Source organism: Urocitellus parryii, chromosome 1, assembly GCF_045843805.1.
Source record: "Urocitellus parryii isolate mUroPar1 chromosome 1, mUroPar1.hap1, whole genome shotgun sequence".
Taxonomy (NCBI): Eukaryota; Metazoa; Chordata; class Mammalia; order Rodentia; family Sciuridae; genus Urocitellus; species Urocitellus parryii.
Window position 1 is genome coordinate 136,331,993 of NC_135531.1, and position 23,402 is coordinate 136,355,394.

A 23,402-nucleotide genomic window follows, 5' to 3' on the forward strand; every position below is an offset into this window, starting at 1 on the left:
AGCTTTCTCCGTCTGTCAGCTCCAAGCACCACGTCATCTGAGGTGTTTGGTAGCTAACCAAAGCCGATGAGGGACCTTCATGGAATGCTAGGCAGTTCCAATGCCGACCTGTCTGCCATTGGCACTGGAAGGGGACAGCACTGTGCTCAGTTCTGCAAGAGAGAACACAGCTGAGTGGGGAAGGACTTGGGGCCAGCCCAGTTCTCTTCTGGGGACTTTATCACAGCCACAGACCTCCTGACCATCCCTCCCCTGTGCACTGGCTCAATAAGATCTCAACCCTCGAGGCTGCAGAGACCACTGGGCCAAGGCTCACTGGGTCACTTCTTAGGGGGTCATCAGTCCTTCTGGATCTCTTTTATGCCCCTGCCTTGATTTGTGTCTGTCTGCTCCCCACCCCCACAGCTCTGACTCCCTTCCCTTGAGCTACTCAGATACCTGCAGGCTGCCTGAAATCATTTGGGGATCCAGGCAGGATCTAAACCAGTTGTAAACAAACTATAGCCAGTGAACCAAATCTGGCCCATCACCTTTAAATAAAATGTCATTGAACACAGCACACTCATTAATTCATGAATTGTTTCGGCACTTTAATGCTATTGTGGCAGAGTTGAGCAGCTGACAAATCTTAAGACCCACGAAGCTGAAAATAGTCACTATCTGGCCCCTTAGGAAAGTTTGCCGACACCTCCTCTACACGGGGCTTTCATCCAGAATTACAGTCTCTTAGCAGGTGGGCGAGACCACCGTAAAACAAGGGGGCAAGAGGAGAGGGGCACCTGAGCCTAATTGATGGAAATTGGAGGAAATGTGCTGAGGAAGTGGTCCTGCCCACCTCACAGAGAAGGTGCCAGGTGAGCACAGTGGTAAATGGACGTGCAAGGTCTGAGCCAGGTACATGCAAGAGAGGTAGTGTCCCCCGCTCAGGACAGCACAGCCCTCAGCTCTGCTGAGGAAGGGGTCAGGCAGAAAGGAACTCTCTCCTAGAGGCAGGAGTTCTGTTTTCCTAGAAAATTAAGAGAAACCAGCGGTCCCTCCGCCTTCTCAATAGAGAGGCCAATCTCATTGTCATCTTTGCCCATGCAGGACTTCGGAGAGGATGACTCCCTGTACATCACCAAGGTGACCACCATCCACATGGGCAATTACACCTGCCACGCCCTGGGCCACGAGCAGCTGTTCCAGACCCACGTCCTGCAGGTGAATGGTTAGTAAATGGCTCCATGCATGTTGTCCCCTCAAAGCATCCCTAAAACACTGTCCAGAGCAACCTGTCGCCCCCTTATGTATTCTGTTATCTGAAAGAAATATCTAACTCTGAAATATCCCATCTCTCTTATAACTAGGAGGAATGGTGAAGAAAATTAGTCTCCAGCCAAGGTCCCCTTAGATGAAATGCATCCAAGTGCCAGGGTAGAGGATGCCATTCAGGCAAGTCACCCTGGGCTCCTGAGGCCCCTGCAGGCCACTGTAGAGTGTGGTGTGTCCTGTGGGCAACATGATGCAAGTGAGCAGCTGTGATCTCTAGATCCCACAGACCAGAAGCTCTTATCTACTGCTGCTCTCCCAGGGGGCATGGAACTGAACCCCTTGTACAACTAGGAGGCATTATTTCCTCCAACAGAGACTTTCAAAAGGCTCAATGGGCCTCCCCTTAGGCTAAAACCAGGACAGAACCAGAGCAAGTTTGGAAGGTTTTCCTAAGTTTCTCAGGCCCTTGTGTTGCCAGCACTTCTGGAAGCTGAGAATTAACTCCCTCCTGATCATTCTGCCACCGAGTACACCTGTCAGTGTTTTCCAAGCAATTGTCTGGATAGTTCCTGTGCTAAGCACTGCATGTAGATCCTCCCAGTTGATATGTTTTTACCCACATTATGGATGAGTTGCTAAGAAAGGTCATTCACCTGAGGTCACACAACTGGTAGGAAAGCAACTCTGTGGAGTCAGCACCCAGTGCTGACCTCCACTTTGCATGCTGGCCACTCCAGCCATCAAAACAAACAGGCCATCTGATCAGCAGATCAGCCCCACCCAGCCAAACCCAGCAGGGCGCCTTCCTGTCACCTGGAAGGCCTGAGCAGGAGGTTCTTATGTCAGGGAATAGCGTGGAAGTGTCACATCAGCCCCTGGAGGGTTTGTGCCAGCTGGTGTTCAGGACTTACCCTCCCAGGATAAAGTGAGCAAGATGTCAGAAATATCCCATCACCAGGTTCACCTTCACTGACCTCTAGGATCCAGGATGACAAGTCATTTAAAGACAACTGGATGCACTCAGTTTGCTTCTGCATTTGCTATACAGGATGTTTTAGGGATTTTCATATCCATTCATGTCCCAGCCATATTGTATTAATATTTCCCTTGAGTTTGGACATACTGAATCCATGTTTATTGGCTTGTGATCAAGTGTCTAGGTTTCACCAGAAATAACCCAACTTGTTTTTTAACACAAGTTACAACACCCACTGGATGAGCCAACCCATGCTGGGACACAGAGCTAGTCTACCATGCAGCAGGGACTGGTCCAGGGACACAGCTTGTGTTCTACTGTGTGAAGGAAGCTTCACTGTTTGACACTGGCAGGTGGCAACCAGAGGCTGATGATGCTCTGAATGTTTGGTTGCAAAACAGTTCTTGATGGTTGACTGCAGGTCTCTCAGGTCCTCAGAAAAACCTAGGAAAGTAGAATCAACAGATACTCAAGCCCTTGCATCCAGCCCCTCCCCAGCCTGCTCCCACTTCACAAGAACCAGAGGACCCAAGGAGAGGGCTGGAACCTCAGGCTCCCTCTATTTCCTCCAAAACAAATCTGAAGAGGGCAGGGAGTCACCTGGCCCAGGAACCAGAGTAACTCACAGGTGAGAGCCTATAGATATCTCTGACTCGGCTCCTAGAGGAAACTCTAGAGTCTTAAATTCCTTGATAAATCAAGTGGCAAGTTCATAGTGCTGGGCAGGCTCTTTTACCCCAAGTCCCCTTGGAATTCTGAGGCTGAGTTCATTATGTGGATGGAGCCAGTTCCCCACCTTTAGTGCTGAGTCAGGAAGAAGGACTCCAAGGGCCATGAGCATTTCTGGGCTTAAACACTAGCTCTTCCCACCAGGCCTGGGAAGGAGACTGCTTAGCTGGCACAGAAGAGTTCCCTTTGAACCTTCCCCACCACCCCCTCCTCACCAGCCCAGCCACTGCCTAGTCTCAGCTCCGGCAGCCGGCTTTCAGCCCTGGAAATCTAAACAAAGAGCAGAACCTTCCAATTGAAATACAGAAAAAGGCCACTTGAGATCCATTCCCTATTTGCTAAGAGATTTAAGGCTTCCTTCCCAGCCAAAGGGCTGTCAATAGAGTGGGAAGAAGCACCCTGGGGCCTCTGTACTTTGTGATCAGTTTTCTGCCTCATTAAATCGGCTCACTGTGCATGGCCCTATGGAGGCTGGGCGAAGCCATTAGGGTGACTCTAGCTCTAGAAGTCAAGAGGGCTCTGTGGGCTTCTGATGCCCAAGCACTTGGGGTGACATTTGAATACAGTTCTCAACTCCTAGGTAGGACCACCCATCCCAAAGTAGGCCTAGTGTTGCCTTTTAAGGGTTATGACCTGCTGGCCCTGGAAAAGGATGGGATGTTTTCAAAATATTCCAGAAGTTAAACTTGCTGTGTCAGACTTGGAATAAAGCTGTATCTGTGAAGGAAGCTATTGTTCAAAATAGGATGTTCTGAAAGACATTGCAATAGTGAATAACACTTGCTGAGGTTGCTGGATCACATGGTTTGATGTCATCCAGCAGATCAATGTGCAGATTCCTGGTGCTGTTCAGGATCCCCGGAGGGAGACGGAGGGAGGGGCTGGTCACTGCAGGAGAGTCTCAGAGGCAGTAAGCAAGAGAGTTTTGCAGGCTGCTGCTTAGTGCCAAAGCCTTCAGGCAGGGGGAGCTGGAGGGCCGAGAAGTCACCCTGCCTTGCTAAGGAGTCTGGTGAGGAAGAAGTCAGTGACATTCGTCTGTGTGATTTGTTCCTTCTTACCCTCCATCCCAATTGTGAATTGAAGACATAAAAGATGGCCCTGACCCACTGAGGTCAAATTCAAGTCCAGTCTTCTCAACTCTGCTTATGGGATCCAATTTGGTCTCCTCTTGGCCTGGTTGATCAGCTGGGGCTTGCTGAGCTGAGGGACAGCTCTGAACCTAGTCAGGGAGCAGCGATCTGTGTCTCCATTCCTCCAACTACACTGTCCTCAGTGAGAGGGAAGATGGGAATGGAGAATGAGGAAGGGAACAGAGGGAGCCCGTTGTGTGCTCTCTGAAGGTCTCAGAAAACTGAGTGACCAGAGATGTGTCAGGGTGCTCACATGTGGCCTGTGGACCCAAGAGACAAGGACACCACCACCTGGGAGCAGGACTCAGCTGTTCCCCTCTTGCCCAGAACAGACAGACCTGAGCTGGCAACTCCTGACACAGGTTGAAGACATGAACGCTGAGTCAGAGAGTTCTGGGTTCAAGTCCCAGTGCTGGTCTGGAACTTTCTGGATATATAGTTTTAGGTAAGAAAATAAACATACCTGTAAATGGGAAAAACAATATTACCTACTGCCTTCCAGATATAAGGAGATGTATAACTGTGTATAAAATGTTTGGGAAATGCCTGGCTTGGAATATAGTACCAAGTCCAAGGTGGAGCAGACATGTTTGGATTTATCTCAAGCCATATTTAACTATGATTGGTTGATACAGATGATCAAAGCTTCTTACCCTCACAGAGCTTCCAACCCATTATACAGATTGGCAATCTTCCCCTAGGTCTTGATTTTCCTAACTGGGAATAAAATATAGGTTGCCTCTTCCTGGGCTGCCCCACTCCCTGGCTCTTGGTGGGAAGAGTGGGACTCTATACACAGGCTAGCATACTTCTGGGATCTCTCCTTCCATGACTCTGGGCTGACCCAGTTGCCCAAAGGGAACCCTTCTAGAAATTCTACCTCCTCTCTCAAATTATTTGTATAACCCGTAGCCAGGGCCTCCCAGAGATGAGGCCCAAACACTGACATGATTTATAACTTCATACAAACCTCCCGCATTGCTTTCATAGGAAGGAGCAAGAACCTCAGACATAAATGATTAATCCATTAAATTAAAAATACCCTCGACCTCCCCACAGTTCAAACAAGCCATGATTCATTTCCAAAACACCCTAATAATCTCCAAATCTGTTTATTACTCCAGCTTGGTGCTTTTGCGACTATACCTCTTCCTTATGGACATATTTGTGCCGCCTTTTACCTTGGCAGTGATAGATGTTTCCCAAAGAAAATGGGCCTTTGTGTTATGTATTCAAATGTCTTCGCTTGAAGATTTTTGCAAATTTAAAATAAAATGAATGTGTCTGCTCAGAATATATTAATTTTAAATTATTTCTAGTGTGCAGATTAACAGGAGAGGAAGAGGGAGAATCAGGACCATGGAAAAACAGTTGTGCCCTTGCCATGTTACTGACAAGAAGCTGTGGTCTTCCTCTTGCTCTGACAGGGCCCCTGAAACTTCAGAGACCCTGCACAGTTGCCTCCCTGCCCAGGGTTCTCCTCAGGCCCTCCTTGGCCTGGCCAGAGGCTGACTCCAGAGCTCTGGCACCGTAGGAGCTACAGCTTCTGGCCACAATGAACAGGGCTGGGCAGGTGCAGGCCAGGAGCTCACTCCGAGCCTGGGCTCTTCCTCCCCAGCCACAGAGTCAGAGATGCCTCATCACCTAGCAGAGGACAGGTGGGTCCTATAGTTGAACACTCACCCAACTGAGCACTGATTTTTTTTTTAATTCCTCATGCCAGTGTTTTCCTCAGTGAGTGATCAGTTCAAGGCAAGTCGGCTTCCTAGTAAAGCTGCTCAGTGTGGGGGCTTTGCCTTCCATGTCACAGCCCTCTTTGTGCGGGACACTGAGCTGGAAAGACCCAGAGACTCTCTGGTCCTGTTGCAGCCCAGGTACCTACGACTCTTCACAGGGCTCCTTCCCACTGCTGCTAGCCTGGCTTGCACTGTCCTTCTCCTCCATATCAGCCACTGAGGAAAAATAGGTGGGGAGGCTGGACCCACTGGCTCACTGAGGGACAGCAGCAGCTTCCTGTCCCCAGGGACACAAACTCCTGCAGGTAGCTCACAGCCACACACCCTGCCCTCAAACACATACGTGCACACACATGCACTGTGGTCTGGTCCTGCTGCCCGCCTCTAGCCTCATCTTAGCCATGCTGCCCCTCTCACCAAGCTCCAGTTCCAGAAACTTCTCTTTCCCCGACACACCTGTCCTCTTGACTGCCTACTCCAAACTCTGCTGCAATTGCTCTTCCCCCTCTTTGCTGCCAACGCCACATCATTCTTCAGTATTTAACATCACTTCACTCAACAGATATTCACTGGGCTGCTTCTATATGTCACATGCCCGCAAAGCACTGGAAACACAGCTGTGAACACAAAAACCCCACCCTGGTGGAGCCTGTCAAAGGGTAAAAAGTGCTGAGGAGGAAATATTTTTTTAATAGAAGAGGAATAAGATTAAATGAAAGGTAGACATTTTATAATATAGTGGCAAGGGAAGGTCTTGCTGAGAAGGTGACATGGTTTGTACATGTACAGGTGATGAGGAGATCAAAGATGAATCCCCAATTTTCTGGTCTGAGCAACAGGAAAAGAGAGAGACAGAGAGAGAGAGAGAGAGAGAGAGAGAGAGAGAGAGAGAGAGAGAGAGAGAGGCTGTTTCCTGATAGGAGAGGGGAAGCTGATTTGGGGGAGATGAGGAGCCCCTTGGGACATAACAAAGGTGCAGTGCTACTGCAGAGACACTCTTGAGGTGTTGTGCAGTTGGGTACCTAAGTTTGGGTTTAAGGCAGATGTCTCAGCTGGAGATACAAATTTCTGATGCACATGGTTTATGCAGTCAAGTAGACACAGATCCCCAGAAGAGTGAATTGCAGATAGTTCTTGGTCAACTGACAAATATTTAGAGCCTGGGCGATGAGAAAAAGCCAGAAAAAACAGACTAAGAAGGAAAAACCAGAAAGTGGCAGAAAACTAAGAGCTTGGCATTCCGAAGCCAAGTGAAGATGACATTTCAAGAAAAGTGCTCAGCTATCTCCATTGCCAAGGGGAAAATCCCCAAGGAGTGAGAGAGGTGTTGGAACCACGTTCAGGAAGCAGCAGGGAGGCAGAGAGGGCCCAAGACTGATCACTGGACATTCTCCAGGAGAAAGGGAGTAGAATGGTCTGTAAGTGGCAACCAGAGCCACCGAGGCCACTCCCAGTCCAGTGATAAGAAGAAAAACCCAGAAGGCTGCAGAAGCAGCATCCTCAGGAAAAAGGTTTCCATGGAAGCAAGCAGGTTGAAAGCACTTTCAGAGATTTTGCTAATGACAGAACTTGAGTTTCAGATGGCACAAAGGAGGTTTTCAGGGAGGCCTAGGCTTCCTTCGGAGACTGGCATGAACTGGGATAAAGGGCATGAGAAGAAAAGCCCTGATGACTCCCAGTTAGAGAGTTGGGACCGCAGTAGGGAGGAAGAGGGCATTGGAGGTGGAGCAGGCAGAGGTCTGGGGTCCCCTCCTTAGCCTTTCTATGGAGGAATTGTCTTATCCTTTGGATGTCTTTGACTCAAGGAGACCTCAAGACCAGAAGAGGGTGTCTTACTCTAACCCCTGCCAGTGGAGACCCAGGTGTCTTACCTTTGGTCATGTATTTTTACATGAATGGTTCATTCCATGCACCCTGAAGGAAACCAATCAAGTTTCCCTTTGTTCCAGAACATTCCCACACACTAATTCAAAATTTGTCCCCGAATTGGTCTGAAGAGCTTCCAAGCAGACTCAGAGTATCACCAAGAACCTATTAGGGAGATGCAAATTCTCCAGCCCCATCCCAGACCAATGGGCTCAGACACTGGGGGGTAGTCCTAGTGCATTTCATGGGTCTACAGATTTCTCTCAAAGGTCAAGGCAGAGGCCAAGGCCAATCTTCAATGCTGGTGTTCATATCATTAAGGACACCAGGGCCATTCCTTGAGTTTCCTTTCCCTGGATAAACCCTCCACAATAAAAAGACAGGCTCCCATCATCAGGAAGTTAAGTCTTTCCTGTGTGAGATGCACAGAGTGGCACCTGCTCTCTATTCTGATGAGTTTTCTGGGACTACCATCCCTGTGGTCCCAAATTGCCTTTGGGGAGTGATCTTCATGCGTGCAGTTAATTCTTCAGACTTCCTCAGTCCCCATGAGGCCAGAGACTGAGGCTCTTATTCACTGCTGTCTGTGTCACTGCTGTCTGACCCTTGCGTGGCATTTCATAAACATTGTCTGCACAATACCGAATAGACAGAGCTTTATTTTTTTTTTAAATATTTTTTTAGTTATACATGGGTACAATATCTTTATTTTGTTTATTTATTTTTATGTGATGCTGAGGATCGAACCCAGGGTCTCACATGTAAGAGGCGAGTGCTCTACCGCTGAGCCACAACCCCAGCCCCTAGACAGAGCTTTATAAAACTAATTCAACGTCACTAACGTGGTGCCAGAATCTGGGATGAGAACCCTCTCATCCTCCATTTGGTATTGTAATACTTTGTAATAATTCATTAGAAAGGCAATAATCATCATGATAATTTTTCAAATTTTCCTCCACTGTACTTGCACATTTTTTTCTTTCTAGATAAATTCAAAATAGTTTTGTCAAGCCCTGATCAATTGGTTTTCATTAGAATTAGATTAAATGTACAGCTTCATTTATCATTTTTTACTTCTTAACAATTTAGAAAGTCTTCCTATCCAAGGACATCTCTTCCAATTACTGAAGAATTTTTAAGTGAAGTTTTATAGTTTTCTTCATGTAGGTTCACACTTTTTTTTTTTTTTTTTTTTTGGTACTAGGGATTGCATCTAGGGGTACTTAACCACTAAGCCACATCCCCTGCCATTTTTTTTTTATATTTTATTTTGAGACAGGGTCTTGCTAAGTTGCTGAGGCTGGCTTTGAACTTGCAATCCTCATGCCTCAGTCTCTTGAGCCACTGGGATTACAGGCATATGCCACCACACCCAGCAGTTCCTGCTGTTTTACTGCCTGGCCATTGCTGATATATAAATAAGCTACTAATTTTGTATGTTTTGGTACTGACCCCTATATGTATTCACTTCTTAATCCTTAGCACTTTTTTGGTTTGTTACTTGGAGGATATCCACATAAAAATACCATTTTTCTGTGCCTTTTTAATATTTGTGTCTCTTATCGCTGCCTTCCATTGAAACATCCAGCATAACATCAGAGTCTAATATTACCACCTTTTTCTTTTTCCTGACTTAATGTTTTACCATTCTGCAAAGAATGGTGCTGCTGCTTATTTTTATAGAGATGTTCTTCATGTAGGAAGAAAATAGCATTTTGTTTCTATTTTACTGAAGGTTTTTTCCCCCAAGAAATGGATTTTGAATTTTTTTCCCAAAGGCCCTTTCAGTACCTAGCAAGAAAATCAAATGGTGTTTCTTTTTGAATGCCTTTGACCTTGATTCTGATCAATTATAGTTTTCTTACTAGTTAGCCATCCAAATTTATTACACTTGGATACAGAATGTTCTTTTAGTACAATGCTAGATTTGAGCTGACTGTGTGCTTGGGATTGTATTATATATAGGACCAAGTAAGTGTGTAGCCACCTGTTTTTGTTTGGTGGGGTTTTTTTATTTTTTATTTGTTTGTCTTGGGTTTTGTTTGTTTGGTCTTTGCCAGGTTTGGGTTGTCCAGGTTATACTTGCTTTGTGATGGAATTTGGAATGTCTTCCCTATTCTATACTCCAGGAATTATCCAATTCTTAAGTATAAAAAGGAATCTGATCTAAAACTAGTCAGAGTGCCTTTTGGGTTAGTAGCACTTTAAATTTTTTTAAATCTCTACATAAAGCAATGTTAATGCTTTAAAGTTTCCTTTTAAATAATCCATTTCATTGAGATTTTCACATTTATTACCCATAATTGAGTGCAGTATTCTCACATCTTTTAATCCCCTCTGTTCTTTCTCTATTTTTTTTTTCATTGATCAAACTTGCCAGAACTTTGGCTATTTTATTGGCTCTTACAAAGAGTCAGCCCTTAGATTTATTTATCAATTACTTTTTCTTGGCTTTCTAATGGATTCATTCATTTCTGCTCCTATCTCTATCGACTCTTCTACTTTCTTTAGATTTCTACCAGGGTTGCCAGGAAGGCTTGTACAAATAGATGGTGACCTACCATGAGCCCAGGCTATTAGAGCCCTTATCCGGGTCACCCCTACTCTAGAACTCTGGTTGCTCTAGCACCTTCCCCAGCTGCCTGCCAGCCCAGGGTTCCTAGGCTCTACCTCTGAGATCTTGAATTACCACCTCCTGACCACAATTCTCTCTACTCAACTTGAACCCCGTTCCTCCCTCTGCCCGGTGTAAGCTGTGGGGAAGTTTCTTTCTTTCCTCTTTGAACCAATGGGGCCAGAGGAGAAGGAAACACATCTATGTTCTATGCCGTCCTCAGCCATGCCTCAGCTAGACCCCACTTACCTCCTCCATCCCCAGTGGCCTGATCTAGGACAAAATCCTTCTGCTGCACCCTGGACCTCTTCCCTAAAACCTCTAACAAAGACAAGCTGTTCAGAGGACTCAGATTTTATTGTTCTCAGGCCCCTGCAGTTTGGCCTAATCTCCTGTGAGTTCATGTTATTAAAACGTCTCTAGGCCATTTGAGGGTAAGGTCTTATGATTTGCCAGTTGTCCACTTAGGATTCACCTCTGCCCCCTAACTTTGCCCCAGTCATCCAAAGAAAGACTTGAAACAGACTGCGTTGGTCACATAAATAGCAGGACCCTGAAGAGTTTCAAAAGGAGTTGACAAGTTCACTTCTCACAAGGAACAAGGGAGCTTCTCTCCTGTCCCCTGCCTACCTAAGCATGGATCATCAGAATTCTGCCACCTTGCTCAGGTTCCAGGATCAAGCCATCACCTCCTCCTACATAAGCATCAATTTTGCCTTCACTCTGGTCCCAAGAAGAATCTTTTTCCTCAAGTACTGGGATACCTTCTCTTATTAGAAAATGAAAACTTCCAGATAACTCTAGGGAAATATAGTTGTCTACTTCAGGAAGAATCTACCTCCCTCCTTTCCAAAGCATAGGTGATACGTTTTAGTTGAGCTTAATATCCCAGTATCTTTATGTAAACTTTAACAAATCCTTTCTGAAACCAAATATAGTGCCACATGCCTATAATCCAGCTACTCCAGAGGCTGAGGCTGAGGCAGAAGGATCACAAACTTGAGGCCAGCCTCAGCAACTTAGCAAGACCCTAACCAACTTGGCAAGACTCTGTCTCAAAGTAAAATTTAAAAGAAAGGACTGGGGATGTAGCCTGGTGGTAAAGTGGTTGCCCAGCTCACATAGATCTTGAGTTCAATCCCTGGTAGCATAAAAACAGGAACTGGGGGAGGGAAAGAGGAAGTCCTTTTAAGAAGTATGTAGAGTAAAATGTATGGATGACTATAAGCCTTCAATTCCACTGAATATGATACTGATTCGATTTCCTGGGTCCAGAGCTAGGGTTGGGGGAAGGATCCTCCAGACAATCTCTGCTTCCCCCAGGTCCCACCCCACAGTCAGCCTGTGTAAAAAGGCCAGAGTACTATGGAAGGTGCCAGAGACTTGCCCACTCATGCTCATCTGGCCAGTGAGCCAGGTCACACCCCCAGCCCCAAACTTGATTTTCAGAACTCATGGCTGAATCATTCCATAGGCAAAGAGGGCACACCTGGCCTTTTACCCAGGTTCCAGGGAAGAGATAAAATTAAAATGACACTCTGGCAAAATCAATGAATTTCCTCAGAGCAGTGATGTAATTAGCAGCTCTGCCAGTCAGTGCCCATAAGTGCTGGGTGGAGCATTTCCTGCAAGAAATTAAGCCCCTGTCCAATAGCTTTCCGATAATAGAAATAATATATTTGAATTTTATTCATTCAGAAATAAAATCCATTGGCTCTTGCTCTTTACATGTAGCAGCTGAATGGCATTAAATATTTGGATGTCTTTCTAATCATATTTAGAATAATGTTGAAAGCCATGAATTACTGGGTACAATGCTGGACATATTTACTGTTGCAATCCACTTTATAGTCCTTTTTATCAGACTTTTGGGTTGCCAAAGAGGATCACTGTAAGCTGGCAAAGAAGAGAGCTCCAGAGTTCCCTCTGAGGTTTACCCTCTGGAGGAGGATCTCAGGGTTGGGCCATGGGCCTGGAGTCAGCTGAGGACCTTCTCTTACCAGTGCTGATTTTCACCCACAGTGCCACCTGTCATCCGCGTCTATCCAGAGACCCAGGCACAGGAGCCTGGGGTGGCTGCCAGCCTGAGATGCCACGCTGAGGGCATTCCCATGCCCAAAATCACTTGGCTGAAAAATGGCATGGATGTCTCAGCCCAGATGTCTAAACAGCTCTCACTTTTAGGTAAGAACTGCCCATGCTTCTGTGGCTATTCCCATCCACTTCAAGCTGGTTCTCACCCCAGGAATGAAAATGAGAGGCTAGATTCATTTCTAAGTCTGACATGTTAGGAGGGAACAGACATCTCCCCAGATTTCCTTGTCCATGCACAGGTCTTGGGGACTTTCTGAGAGCAATGATGAGAAGCCATCAGGTGCCAGTTTGCCCTCAGTGAGTTTCAGTCATACCAACCCTTCCTGGATGCATTATCCAGGATGTTGGCTGCCCCAGCCCTGCCCAGGGGCTGAGTTTTCAACTGCAACACTCTCAACAGTCCCAAGAAGGGAATGGGGAGGAAGGGAGGGAGGGTGTCCAGCAGAGCAGGCCACCCTGATCACTGATCATTTTTCCTGCAGCCAATGGGAGTGAGCTCCATATCGGCAGTGTTCGGTATGAAGACACAGGTGCATACACCTGCATTGCCAAAAATGAGGTGGGCGTGGATGAAGATATCTCCTCACTCTTCATTGAGGACTCAGCAAGGAAGACCTGTGAGTCCACTTTTGCCTTTATGCTCCTCACTGAGTTGGTTGGGGGCTGTCAAGTGGCAAGAGAGGGGACCAAGAGACCAGGGCCACAGCTGCCAATCATGAGCTCTTGAAGGCTAGAGTAAACCTATATCCTCTATGCACAAAATTGGGCTCAGAGGACACCCAGATGTCAGACCTTTCCTGACAACCTAGACAGCTCTGGAAACATAGCAGAAGTCTATGAATAACAGACAGAGCCCAGGACCACAAGACAATTTCAATATCCCAGCCCCAGTTCTGTTTCCCACTTGTTGTCTGATCAGAATCTCTGCCCTTCATTCACAAAATCTTTCATACCATGCGAGGTGCCCCCATCCCACAGTGGCCCAGAAACTGGCCAGTGCACACAATAATACCATCTGCAGTTTCACCTCCTTTGGCCTGAAAATATTATATTGAAAACCCCAGAAATGAACAATTCATAAGTCTTAAATAACTTTTATTGCAGAATATTGTTATAATCTATTTTATCATTATTGTTGATCTCTTACCATGCCTAATTTATAAATTCAACCTTATCATAGGAATGTATAAAAGAAAAAATATAGTGTATAGAGTGTTTGGAACTATCCGAGGTTTCAGGCATCTACTGGGGGCCTTGAAACATATTTCCCACAGATAAGAGGAAACTGCTGAACATGCAAACCATTAGGCCTTAACCATGGTGGCCTTAACTCCAGGGATCATCATTCACCCATTGTACTTAGTATGCTCTCCATGATAGCCACTGCACCCCAGGGAGAATTGCAGGTAAGAATTCATAACACGAGTGTTGGTTGGTCAGACTCCAAGCTATGCCTTTGTCATCAAAGAAAATAATCAAAAGTATTTCACATGGTCTTCCTACGAGGATCCTAGTTGAAAATCAATCCTCCTTGAAGTAATCAGGGGAATCTGGGAGAGATGTTGCTTGCTCTCTATCATCCACAGAATGTGGGGAATTTTATTAGCTGCTGTGATCCTGGGGCCTAATTTCAAAGATTCATTTAGCAATCAAGAGTCCTGAGACCTGGAAGTGTTCACTCCCGTCCAGAGTTACAAGACAGATGCTGCTGCTGGGCCAATGAGTCTATAAGTGATGGACTGGGTACCATTATGTTCTAAATGAAATGTATCACCACAGTAAAGGTTTGACAATGCTTTCCTTTTTCCCTTCTGGCAATCGTGTTCTGGCTTTCTTAATTCTCGGCTGTACAGTGGCAAACATTCTGTGGAGAGAGGAAGGTACCAAGCTTGATTGTTCCATGTCGTGCCTTTGATCGCATGTGTTCATGGTTCCATGACAGGTCGTCTCTCTGAGCAGCCATCCGTTTTGCAGATCCCAGGCAGTCCCCTCAAGCAGGGCCCACCTTCCAAATCCAATGGAAGGGAGGCAGTCAAAGTCAAATTCAAGTGGCCATACCCATTGAATCAGATTAAAAACCTATTAGTGTCTTTAAAGGCTCAGTTTAAAATGGAGAGTTTCATTGAAAGCTGCTTGTAACCTCAGATAAATCAGACTACTTGGCAGGAGCTCCCGGTCGGATCTGGGCCCTGTGCTTTTTTCCAGTAGCTGATACTGATGTTGGGCTTTGTGCTTTATCTTGTGTTGTTTAAAAAAAGACCAAAATGTTTGAGGTGTAGCTCAGTGGTAGAGCACTTTCCTGGCATTTAAAAAGCCCTGGGTTCTATCCCAATACTACAATAAATAAAGTTAAAAAGATAAACCCCCCCCAAAAAAAATGTGGCCCATCCCTCCTGGGATCTACGGTAGCTATACCTTAGGTATGCTGTGATGAAATAAAGAAAAAAGCAACCATAGTTTCTGTAAATATATATTTTTCCACATGTACATTTTCAAAAGTATTTTATTAGTCAAATCCTTAGATATTAGGTTGATCCAGATGAAAATGCCATTCTTTGTATGCTGAAAGTGGGTTAATATCAGCAATTTCATGTGGTTCAAAATGGTGCACATGTGGGAGCTGGGTCATAAAGCCTGAGTCACTGCCTGAGGTGCATGTTCATGCATGGGTCCTAGTCCTGTGATCTCTGCATCAGATCCAAGTTCAAATCACCCTGGGTGACTTATTCTCCAGCTCAGTGCACAGAGTGGAATATGAGAGGCTATAGGATGCACACTGAGATTGCCAGGGTTAAACATAACACCAATTTTAAAAACCACGTGTTTCCTGTCTCATTTTTTTCCTACAAGAACTTTGCATAGTGTTCCCCACTGTCTAGCATGTGTGCACATACACAAGCCCAGGACAGTTTCCTGAATGTGAAACACTGAAGCTGACAGTGAATCTGAGAGCAAAAGGCAGGACCCAGAACATGAGGAATTCTGCCAACAGCTCCAGTTGCTGCTCTCAGTCCTAAGCAGAGGTCACTGCCTGAACTGAGGCCCCAATGCACTTGCAACTTGTGCTCCATGTTTTTAAAAGGTGGCATCCTGCTAAGGGGAGGTTGTTGCAGAAGGACTCAAGTTTCAAAAGTGGAGATCTTACTAGGGATGCAAGAGATGTGAAATGAGCTGTAGAAACCCAAATTCTCCCTGACAACCCACAGCTGCCTCAGGGCACAGGGCTGGCCAGTGCTGCGCTCTGAACAATGCAGCAGCAAATTCTATCATGCCTACGTGGCTAGATGCTTGTGCACTTCACTGATGAAATTCAAAACCTGGAGAAAGGGAATACCGAAACCAAGAGGAAAAAATCATGGACCTCACAGCACATTCAAATCTCTAGCAGAGAGGAGATGATGAGAGTAAACAAAAATCAGAAAGCTCCTTTAGAAGCTAAATTCAACAGAACCTTCTAAGGGGCTGGATCATGAAGTAGGGTCCCCTGTGAAGTCAATTATGTATTGAATGAGTATCTTTTGAGCCTCATATTCCAGTGCTGACTGTGAACAGGGCACTGTGCTCAGCCGGAAATGTAGCTATAGCTACCCACCCCATGTGGACTGTATTAAACTTTCAATCTTGTGTTGGTTCTTCCAGCTATTGATTTTCCAGGAAGCCCAGGGAGGCTGTTCCCAGAGTCTGTGGTTTAGCAGGGACTTGGACCCCTCTGGTCCCTAGATGTGAGTGGAAGCAGTTTGCCAAGTGAGTCAGACCAAAGGTGGGCTGGCTGCAGACTGCAGAGTCCTTGGAAGGAAATGAGATGATTCTTATTTTCCTGTTTTATTATATTCTAACTCAATAAAGCTCATCCAAAACAACCCATTAAGCCAGTACACAGGTTTTCTCAGCATGCTAAGAAAAAAGTTTTCCATATATTTTTCTTAGAACTCGTAAAAATCTTGATGTTCTCTCTTTAAAAGAAATGGAGAAAGGGAGATGACAGGAAGAAAGTGGGGGGAGGAAGAAAGAAGTTGGGAGAGCTCTAGATCTTACATCTCTCTGTGCCACATCTCTCCTTAATAGACAAACTTGGGAGACAGAGGCTCCAGGGCAGGACTCATGGTCTAACTCCAGCTTGAGTGCAAAGGCAAGTAGCCTTGCCCAAGCCCTTCCTTCCTCGACCTCAGTCTCTTATCTTTAAAGTAAGAAGACTGGTCCCAAGGCCCTTTCTGGGGTCTGAGTGTCTTCTCCACAGAGATCTACAACAGTAGAGCAGGATGGGGACAGACAGCACTGCCCAGCCTTGATGCCCCAGAGAAACTCATGGGCCAGAACAAAAACAAGTTGTCTGAAAGGACCAAATGACCAAGTGCAGACAAAGGCATAGCAACCATAGCATCCTTAGGTTCTCCATGGCAGTGAGTGACTCTATAAAATAAAAATAAAAACAAAAAAACAGCCTTTACATTTTTTGGTACCATCTGGTCCATTCTTCTTTGACTACTCCTCCATAACTAATCAAGGGAGGTTTTCCTTTCAGAATGGGAAATGTCAAACAAATGTCAATGCCAAGACCATCATTAATTTGAAAACTTGTGTTGGTGACCAGCGCTAGGTGATATAGGACAGCTGTGGATGTTTGGGAGGACAGCCTGGGGATGGGCTTTATTGATTCCCAGCCTTTGGGGCACTTTCTCCAGGTCCTCCATCCACCATCAAGCAAGGAGTCTCGAGCTGGCTGCTCATCCCCACCTCCACCTCTGCTGGGAATTACATTTTTTTTTTGTCTGCATCAGTTGCATCCAATCTGCTTGAGTCTTGTGTGCTCCATGTTGCATGTGACCCTGCCTGGAGCCTGGCTGCTAGAAGGGCATGACCATGCTGTGTTTGCTCCTCCCAGGACTCAGTGTGGGAAACATGTTCTATGTCTTCTCCGAAAATGGTATCGTTGTCATCCACCCCATGGACTGTGAGATCCAGAGGCACCTCAAACCCACAGAGAAGATTTTCATGAGCTATGTGAGTTTCTGTGCCTGGGGAAGCTTCTACATCACACACAAAATCCTAAAAGTCGGTGCGACCATGTGCTCCAAGGAGTTTCCTAGATTCCATTTATTATGTGCAGTATTTGTTCCAAGGCTAAGGAAGGAACCCATGAGCTAAGAGTTCTCTTTCTTCATCCAGCAGCCACTGCTGTGCCCGGAGCTATAAGTGAGGCCCAAGGACCACACATGGGTTCCTGTCCTTCAGAGGTTCATGGTCATAGTATGGTAAACATTTAGCTGCCAGACAGGTGTGCCCTCACAGAACTGGGGAAGGAGAGCATGAACACACACGAATGCCCAGAGGGGCGGAGGAGCTATGGATGAAACACAAGACCTGGTAGAAAGTGACGGTGTGAGTGGCAGAGGCAAAAGAGATGGTTACTGGTGGCAGAGCCAGGAAAGCCCTTCCCACTCCTAAGACTGCTGTCAGGAGACACCCCCAAGAGCTATGCCTCCCACACCAGGCCTCTCTCTCTGGCTTGCTTCCCAGTTGGCCTCATGAGATAGTCTGAGCTCCTCAAGGACTGGACTATAGCACTGAATCCAAAAGGACCATTTCAAATCCCCCTCCTTCCCTCCCGTGAAGGACATGCACAGAAGTCCTCAGTGGGTGCACAATGAATAGGATGATGAAGGCGATGGCTGTGGAATGTGTGGAAGTGGGCTTGGCTCAGGAAGTTCCTAGGTCAGTTTGATGCTCTGTTGTGCTGGCTTGTGGCAGATCTCAGACTGTCTCCCTTCTCAACTGTGTAGCTTGGAACAGCTATTTTCCAGTCTGTTTCATTGGAAATAATTATTTCTTAGAAGTACAACCTCTAATTAACTTTTCTTCCACACAATAACCATGAAACTAGTAGGAAAGACTGGCCCTGCTTAATTTCTAGCAATTAGGTTTAAATAATTGCCCTCTGTCACACAGGCACTAATTTCTCATATATTTCCAATAATCTAACCATGAAGTGAGTAAAATCTCCCAGATCCTAATTGGTACTCCATATTACTGGATAAGTAGTTAGAACAGGACAATAAGAAGGTGTTTCAGACAACAGAAGACCATGTGGAGCCATGCAACAATCCCCAAAAATGGTCTTTGTATCCAAAAAAAAAAAAAAGTCTAAATCCCTTGCCAGAAGGTTACAATGGGACAACCCTCCCTAAAAAGTGCAGAGTGAGGAGGAGGAGATGGCGCTCTGACCTCTTCGCTAGATTAGATGTCCATTTGGTCCAGCAGGAAGCAGCATATGAAATAAGGTGTAGCCTTCAGTCTTACAGACCTGGAGTCATAGCCCACCTGTCACTCAGTAGACTAAATGGCTTAGAAAAGTTACTTTACCTCTCTAAGCCTCAGCTTTCTCTAATGCAAATTGGAGGTATTATGAACACTAGATACAGAGAAGGGCAATGGTAAAAGGACAGAGACCAGCTTTATAGCAATTGCAGTCATCTAAGAGAAAAATGGAAATGGAGGTAGGAATAGATGAGCTCAGTGATTTTAGAGGTTGCCTTGGTAATCCGTGATGACTAATAAATGGTGATTTTTATGAAAGAAGGAAAAATCAAAGTTGTTGTTCATGCCTTGGACTTGGCTGACCCATAGTGATGGAGACCCAGAGGGAGAATCAGATATGGAAAGGGATGGTTCAGGTATGGATGAAGTGGCTGTGAAAGAACCAAACAAGAGCTGGAGAAGAAATTTTTGTGCCATTAGCAATAAGTATTGGCTCAAGCTAAGGAGATAGACATGGGTGTGTGCCAGGGATCTGAGATAGAATGGAATTCTGGGATACTCCACAGCTCAGACTGAATGAACCACTAAGAATAATAAGATCTGGCCAAGGTAATAAGGAAACCAATGGGAATGTATGTCATGAAGACAGACCAAAGAAGATCCCCTTTTGCACTCACTGATTCATTCAACAAATGTATTGGAAGCACCAACTCTGGGCTAGGCACTGGGCTAGGGATGAGGTTATAGAAGACAAAGACCCTGCTCTCTGGGAGCTTACCATCCAGTAGAGGAAGAAAGACTGTGCCCAGGTGTACAAGTCAATGTATAAAGTCAAGTGTACCTAAGAACTACAGTAAAGGAAGGGAGTAGGGAATGCTAGGGGTGCTAAGGTAGAGGAGGTCAGAGGAGGCTCCTCAATAATCAATAATCACCTAAGCAGAGAACTGAAGGAAACAAGGGAATAAACCAAACAGATATTGGAGAAGAGCATTCCTGGCAAAGGAAATTACCAATGCCAAGGCCCTAATGCAGGAAGCTGGCTTGATTGAAGGTAACAAGCGTGCTCGTGTGACTAGAGTGAGGAGGGAGAAAGAAGCAAGAAAGAATTTGATTGGGGTGGGAGGAGTCAGAAAGAGTCACATGATCTGACTTCCTTTTTACAGTGATCCCTGTCTGTGGTTGCTGTGTGGAGAACGGGTGGGCGAAGGGTAGGGTGGAAGCAAGGAGCACAGTCTGGATGCTAAGCAGTTACTTGGGTAACAAAGAATGTGACTTGAACCAGAGTTGACAGAGGTAGGATGGTAAGAAAGGGCAAAATTGTGGAAGTATTTTGAAGGTAAAACTGAAAGGATTTGTGATGCCTTGGTTGGGAACAGTGGACAGGGGAGAAGAGTCAAGGACAGCCCCACAGATTTTGGTCTAAGAATGCCATGGAGCTGCCAGTTTTTGAGTGGAATGAGCAGGATTGGAGCTAAAATTGACCAGTGATTTTTGACATACAAGTTTGAGATTCCCATTAAAAACCAAGCAGGGCAAGCCATTTGACTATATAAACGTGGAGTTAAGGGGAGACACCCAAACTGGAAAATGGAAATTTGGGGATTGTAAGCATGAAGACTGCACTTACACCCATAGATTTCAATGAAGTCAACAAGGGAGTTGATTTTAGTGAAAAAAAGAAATTCATGAGTGAACCTCGGGTACTGAGACATAGATCAGCAAACTGAGCAGAATCCAACAACACAGAAGAATCAGCCCCTGCGGATGGATGGAAGGAAACCAAGCAATAGTCAGTACTGTCAGCTGATGGCCCAAGTTCAAATAAAATGATGGTGATGTTTAATTTAATGACCAAGGAGTCAATAGTGACCTTGGTGAGGACAAAGCTTTGTAGTAAGGACTAAAGCCAAAGGGTTGAGGAGCTTCTGAGCCATGAGAAAGTGGGAAAAGAGTGTGGGCAACTCTTAGATCTTTGGCCATTAGCAGAAGTTTCCAATGACAAAGACGAGGAGAGGAGAAGGTAGCACACCAGAGTGGAGGAATATGAACCAGGAAGGTGCTGATTGAAAGGGCACAAAGGAGGTTACAGCCTCTGAGAGGTGGGAGGAGGGATGTTGGGTGAGAAATTGATGATGTGGGAGGACTGGTGTGCCATGTTTTGTCCATCCCATGGTTTCCAAGAGAGAGAAGAAAGGGACCAAGGGAGATCAGGAAAGAGGGATTAAGAAGATACATAGCAGCCTTTCTCCTTTACAGGAAGAAATCTGTCCCCAAGGAGAAGGAAGTGCCACCCAGTCATGCCAGTGGGCATCTGCGGTTAACATCAGGAACCGGTACATCTATGTGGCCCAGCCAGCACTGAACAGAGTCCTTGTGGTCGACGTTCAAGCCCAGAAAGTCCTACAGGTACATTTCTTGAAGGGAACGAGGATGATGCAAATTCTGGGGCATGACCTATCACATGCTTCTTTGCTTTCTGCACATTCCCCAGCTCCTAGGAGAGGTGCTCTGCTTGGAAGGAAAAAAAATCATGTGCAGCTATTCACTATGCTCAAGAGATAGCCATGAATGAGCACTGAGGTCCCCAGAACTTAGATTGTAATCAAGGAGGCAGACCATAAATCAGAATTTCAGGGACCTTTGAAAAACTGATGAAATATAACAGAGGGACTGTAATACTTTTCAATGGTCCCTCTCTCTAGAGGCAAATAGAATCTGAGAACTGAATGCCATTCAGGACACAGACTGGGAGCACCATATATTGATGAGGGCAAGAGTAGGATGCAGCGAGGTCATGGGTAAGCAAAGAGAGGGCCTTGGAGGCCATTAAGTCCTAGAATAAAATCCAAGGTGAGATAGAAATCCACTGAAGGGTAATCAGAGGAGTGACATGATCTGACTTATATTTTTAGAATCAATACATCTGCTGTCTTAAAAATAGATGGGAAGAATAGAGAGATGGTGGGATCTAATCCAGAGGAGAAGATGATAGCAGTGGAGGTGGAGGGAAATGACCAGATCCTTGGTGTATTTTAAATGTGGAGCCTAAAAGACTTTCTGATGGGTTAAACATAAGGTTCAAGAGAAGGAGGAATCAAAGTGTTTGCTTAATGGTGATGCCATTCACAATGTGTGGCAGGCTGAATTATGGTCCCCAAGATGTCTGCATCCTTATCCCTGGAACCTGTGAATGTGTAGCAAAAGGGACTTTGTAGATGTGATTAAGGATTTTCAAATCAAGAGATTATCCTTTGATTATCTAGGTGGATCCTAAATGCAATCAGAAATGCCCTTATAAAAGGGAGGCAGAGAGAAATTTGACAATATAGATAAAGAAGTCAACATGAGAACTAAAGCAAAATGCTACATTGCTGGCTTTGAAGATCAGAAGCACCAAAGGGTGCAAGGACTACAGCTCTAGAGACTAGGAAAAGCAAGGAGAAGCCTTGGGAAGGAACATAACCCTGCCAACATATTGGTTTTATCCCAGTGAAATTGACTTTGGCTTTCTGGTCTCCAGAATTGTAAAAGAATAAATCTGTCTTATTTTGAGCTACCAGATTGGTGGTAATTTGTTACTGCAGCAATATGAAACTAAATACTATGGTAGAAATGACTTAGGGTGGGGAAAAACATGGAGAAGATTGGGGAAAATTATATTTGAAATCCTAGTACATATGTAAGTGGAGACGTCAGGAAAGCTGTGGGATAAATAGGTCTGGAGTCAAGAGAGGGTCTAGGCAGGAGATCATCACCCTATGGACCGATTAAATCCAGAGAACTAGATTAAATCATCAGGGTAATATAGAAAAGAGTCAAGGTTGGAGGCTTAAAACACTCCAGTATTTAAAGCTCAAAAAGAAGGAAGAAGTCAACAAAGAAATCCAAGAAGGAGTAACCTTAAAGAAAAAAAATAGAAAAGGGTGATACTCCAACTGCCAAAAGCAGAGAATGTTCCAATCGATAGTGGTCAACAGTGATGAATGCTGCTAGGAGCATTCACATGTTAGAAATTGTGAACTGGCCACTGGGTTTGATACCACAGTCATGGGTCACAAGGGTGGGAAATGATAACGGTGATTGTGAGCTTGCTGGTGCAGATTCAAGTTACAATGATAGAGAATAAAGTGGGAATGTGGCCAACTGTATAGAGGAGGTTTATTGTGAAAGTAGGCAAGTGAGGCAGCTGGAAGGGGATGTCAAAGGAACTTATTTAGAGTGGGTGACATCACAGCATTCAGTGGAATTCAAGGTACACAGGTGAAGATGCTAGCCCTAGCTAAAGGAACATTCTTTCATTGGAACAGGAGGAAATGGAAAGCATTCAGGCACAGGTGCAAATTGGTGGTATAGTGGGTGGTAGTTAGATGAACTTTCTTCTGGTTGCTTTCACTTTCTCAGTGAAATAAGAAGGAAAAGTATCACTGGGGATGGAGGTCTGAGGAAAGAGACAACAGCTGAATGTGAGATTGAATTAGCCAGGTGATAGTGCTCCTAGACTAATAGTGAGAACCCACTTCAGGACTGTGGATGTAAATTTAAAGGGAGACCAGTTTTCTACCTATTTTTGGTAATTGACCAGAGAATACACTATGAATAATTTCAGTCCTTTGAAGTTTAAAAGCTTATTCTATAACTGAGCTTTTGGTCAATTTTGGTAAATGTTCTATGTGCACTTTGAGAACGTTTATTCTGGTATTGTTAGGTGTGGTATTCTATATGTGTCATTTTGTTCAAGCTGATTCATTATA

General features: G+C 45.3%; 1 protein-coding gene across 1 annotated transcript in view; it reads left to right on the forward strand.

Annotated features, from left to right (window-relative positions):
- The window catches only part of Fstl4 (follistatin like 4), a 400,452-nt gene that overhangs the window by 362,106 nt on the left and 14,944 nt on the right, over window positions 1-23,402 (forward strand). Inside the window, exons 8-13 of the mRNA XM_026400193.2 lie at window positions 1,087-1,207; window positions 12,325-12,486; window positions 12,879-13,013; window positions 14,250-14,276; window positions 17,279-17,397; window positions 20,908-21,057. Of these exons, the coding sequence (XP_026255978.2) occupies window positions 1,087-1,207; window positions 12,325-12,486; window positions 12,879-13,013; window positions 14,250-14,276; window positions 17,279-17,397; window positions 20,908-21,057 (714 nt within the window). The remainder of the gene's footprint in view (window positions 1-1,086; window positions 1,208-12,324; window positions 12,487-12,878; window positions 13,014-14,249; window positions 14,277-17,278; window positions 17,398-20,907; window positions 21,058-23,402) is intronic.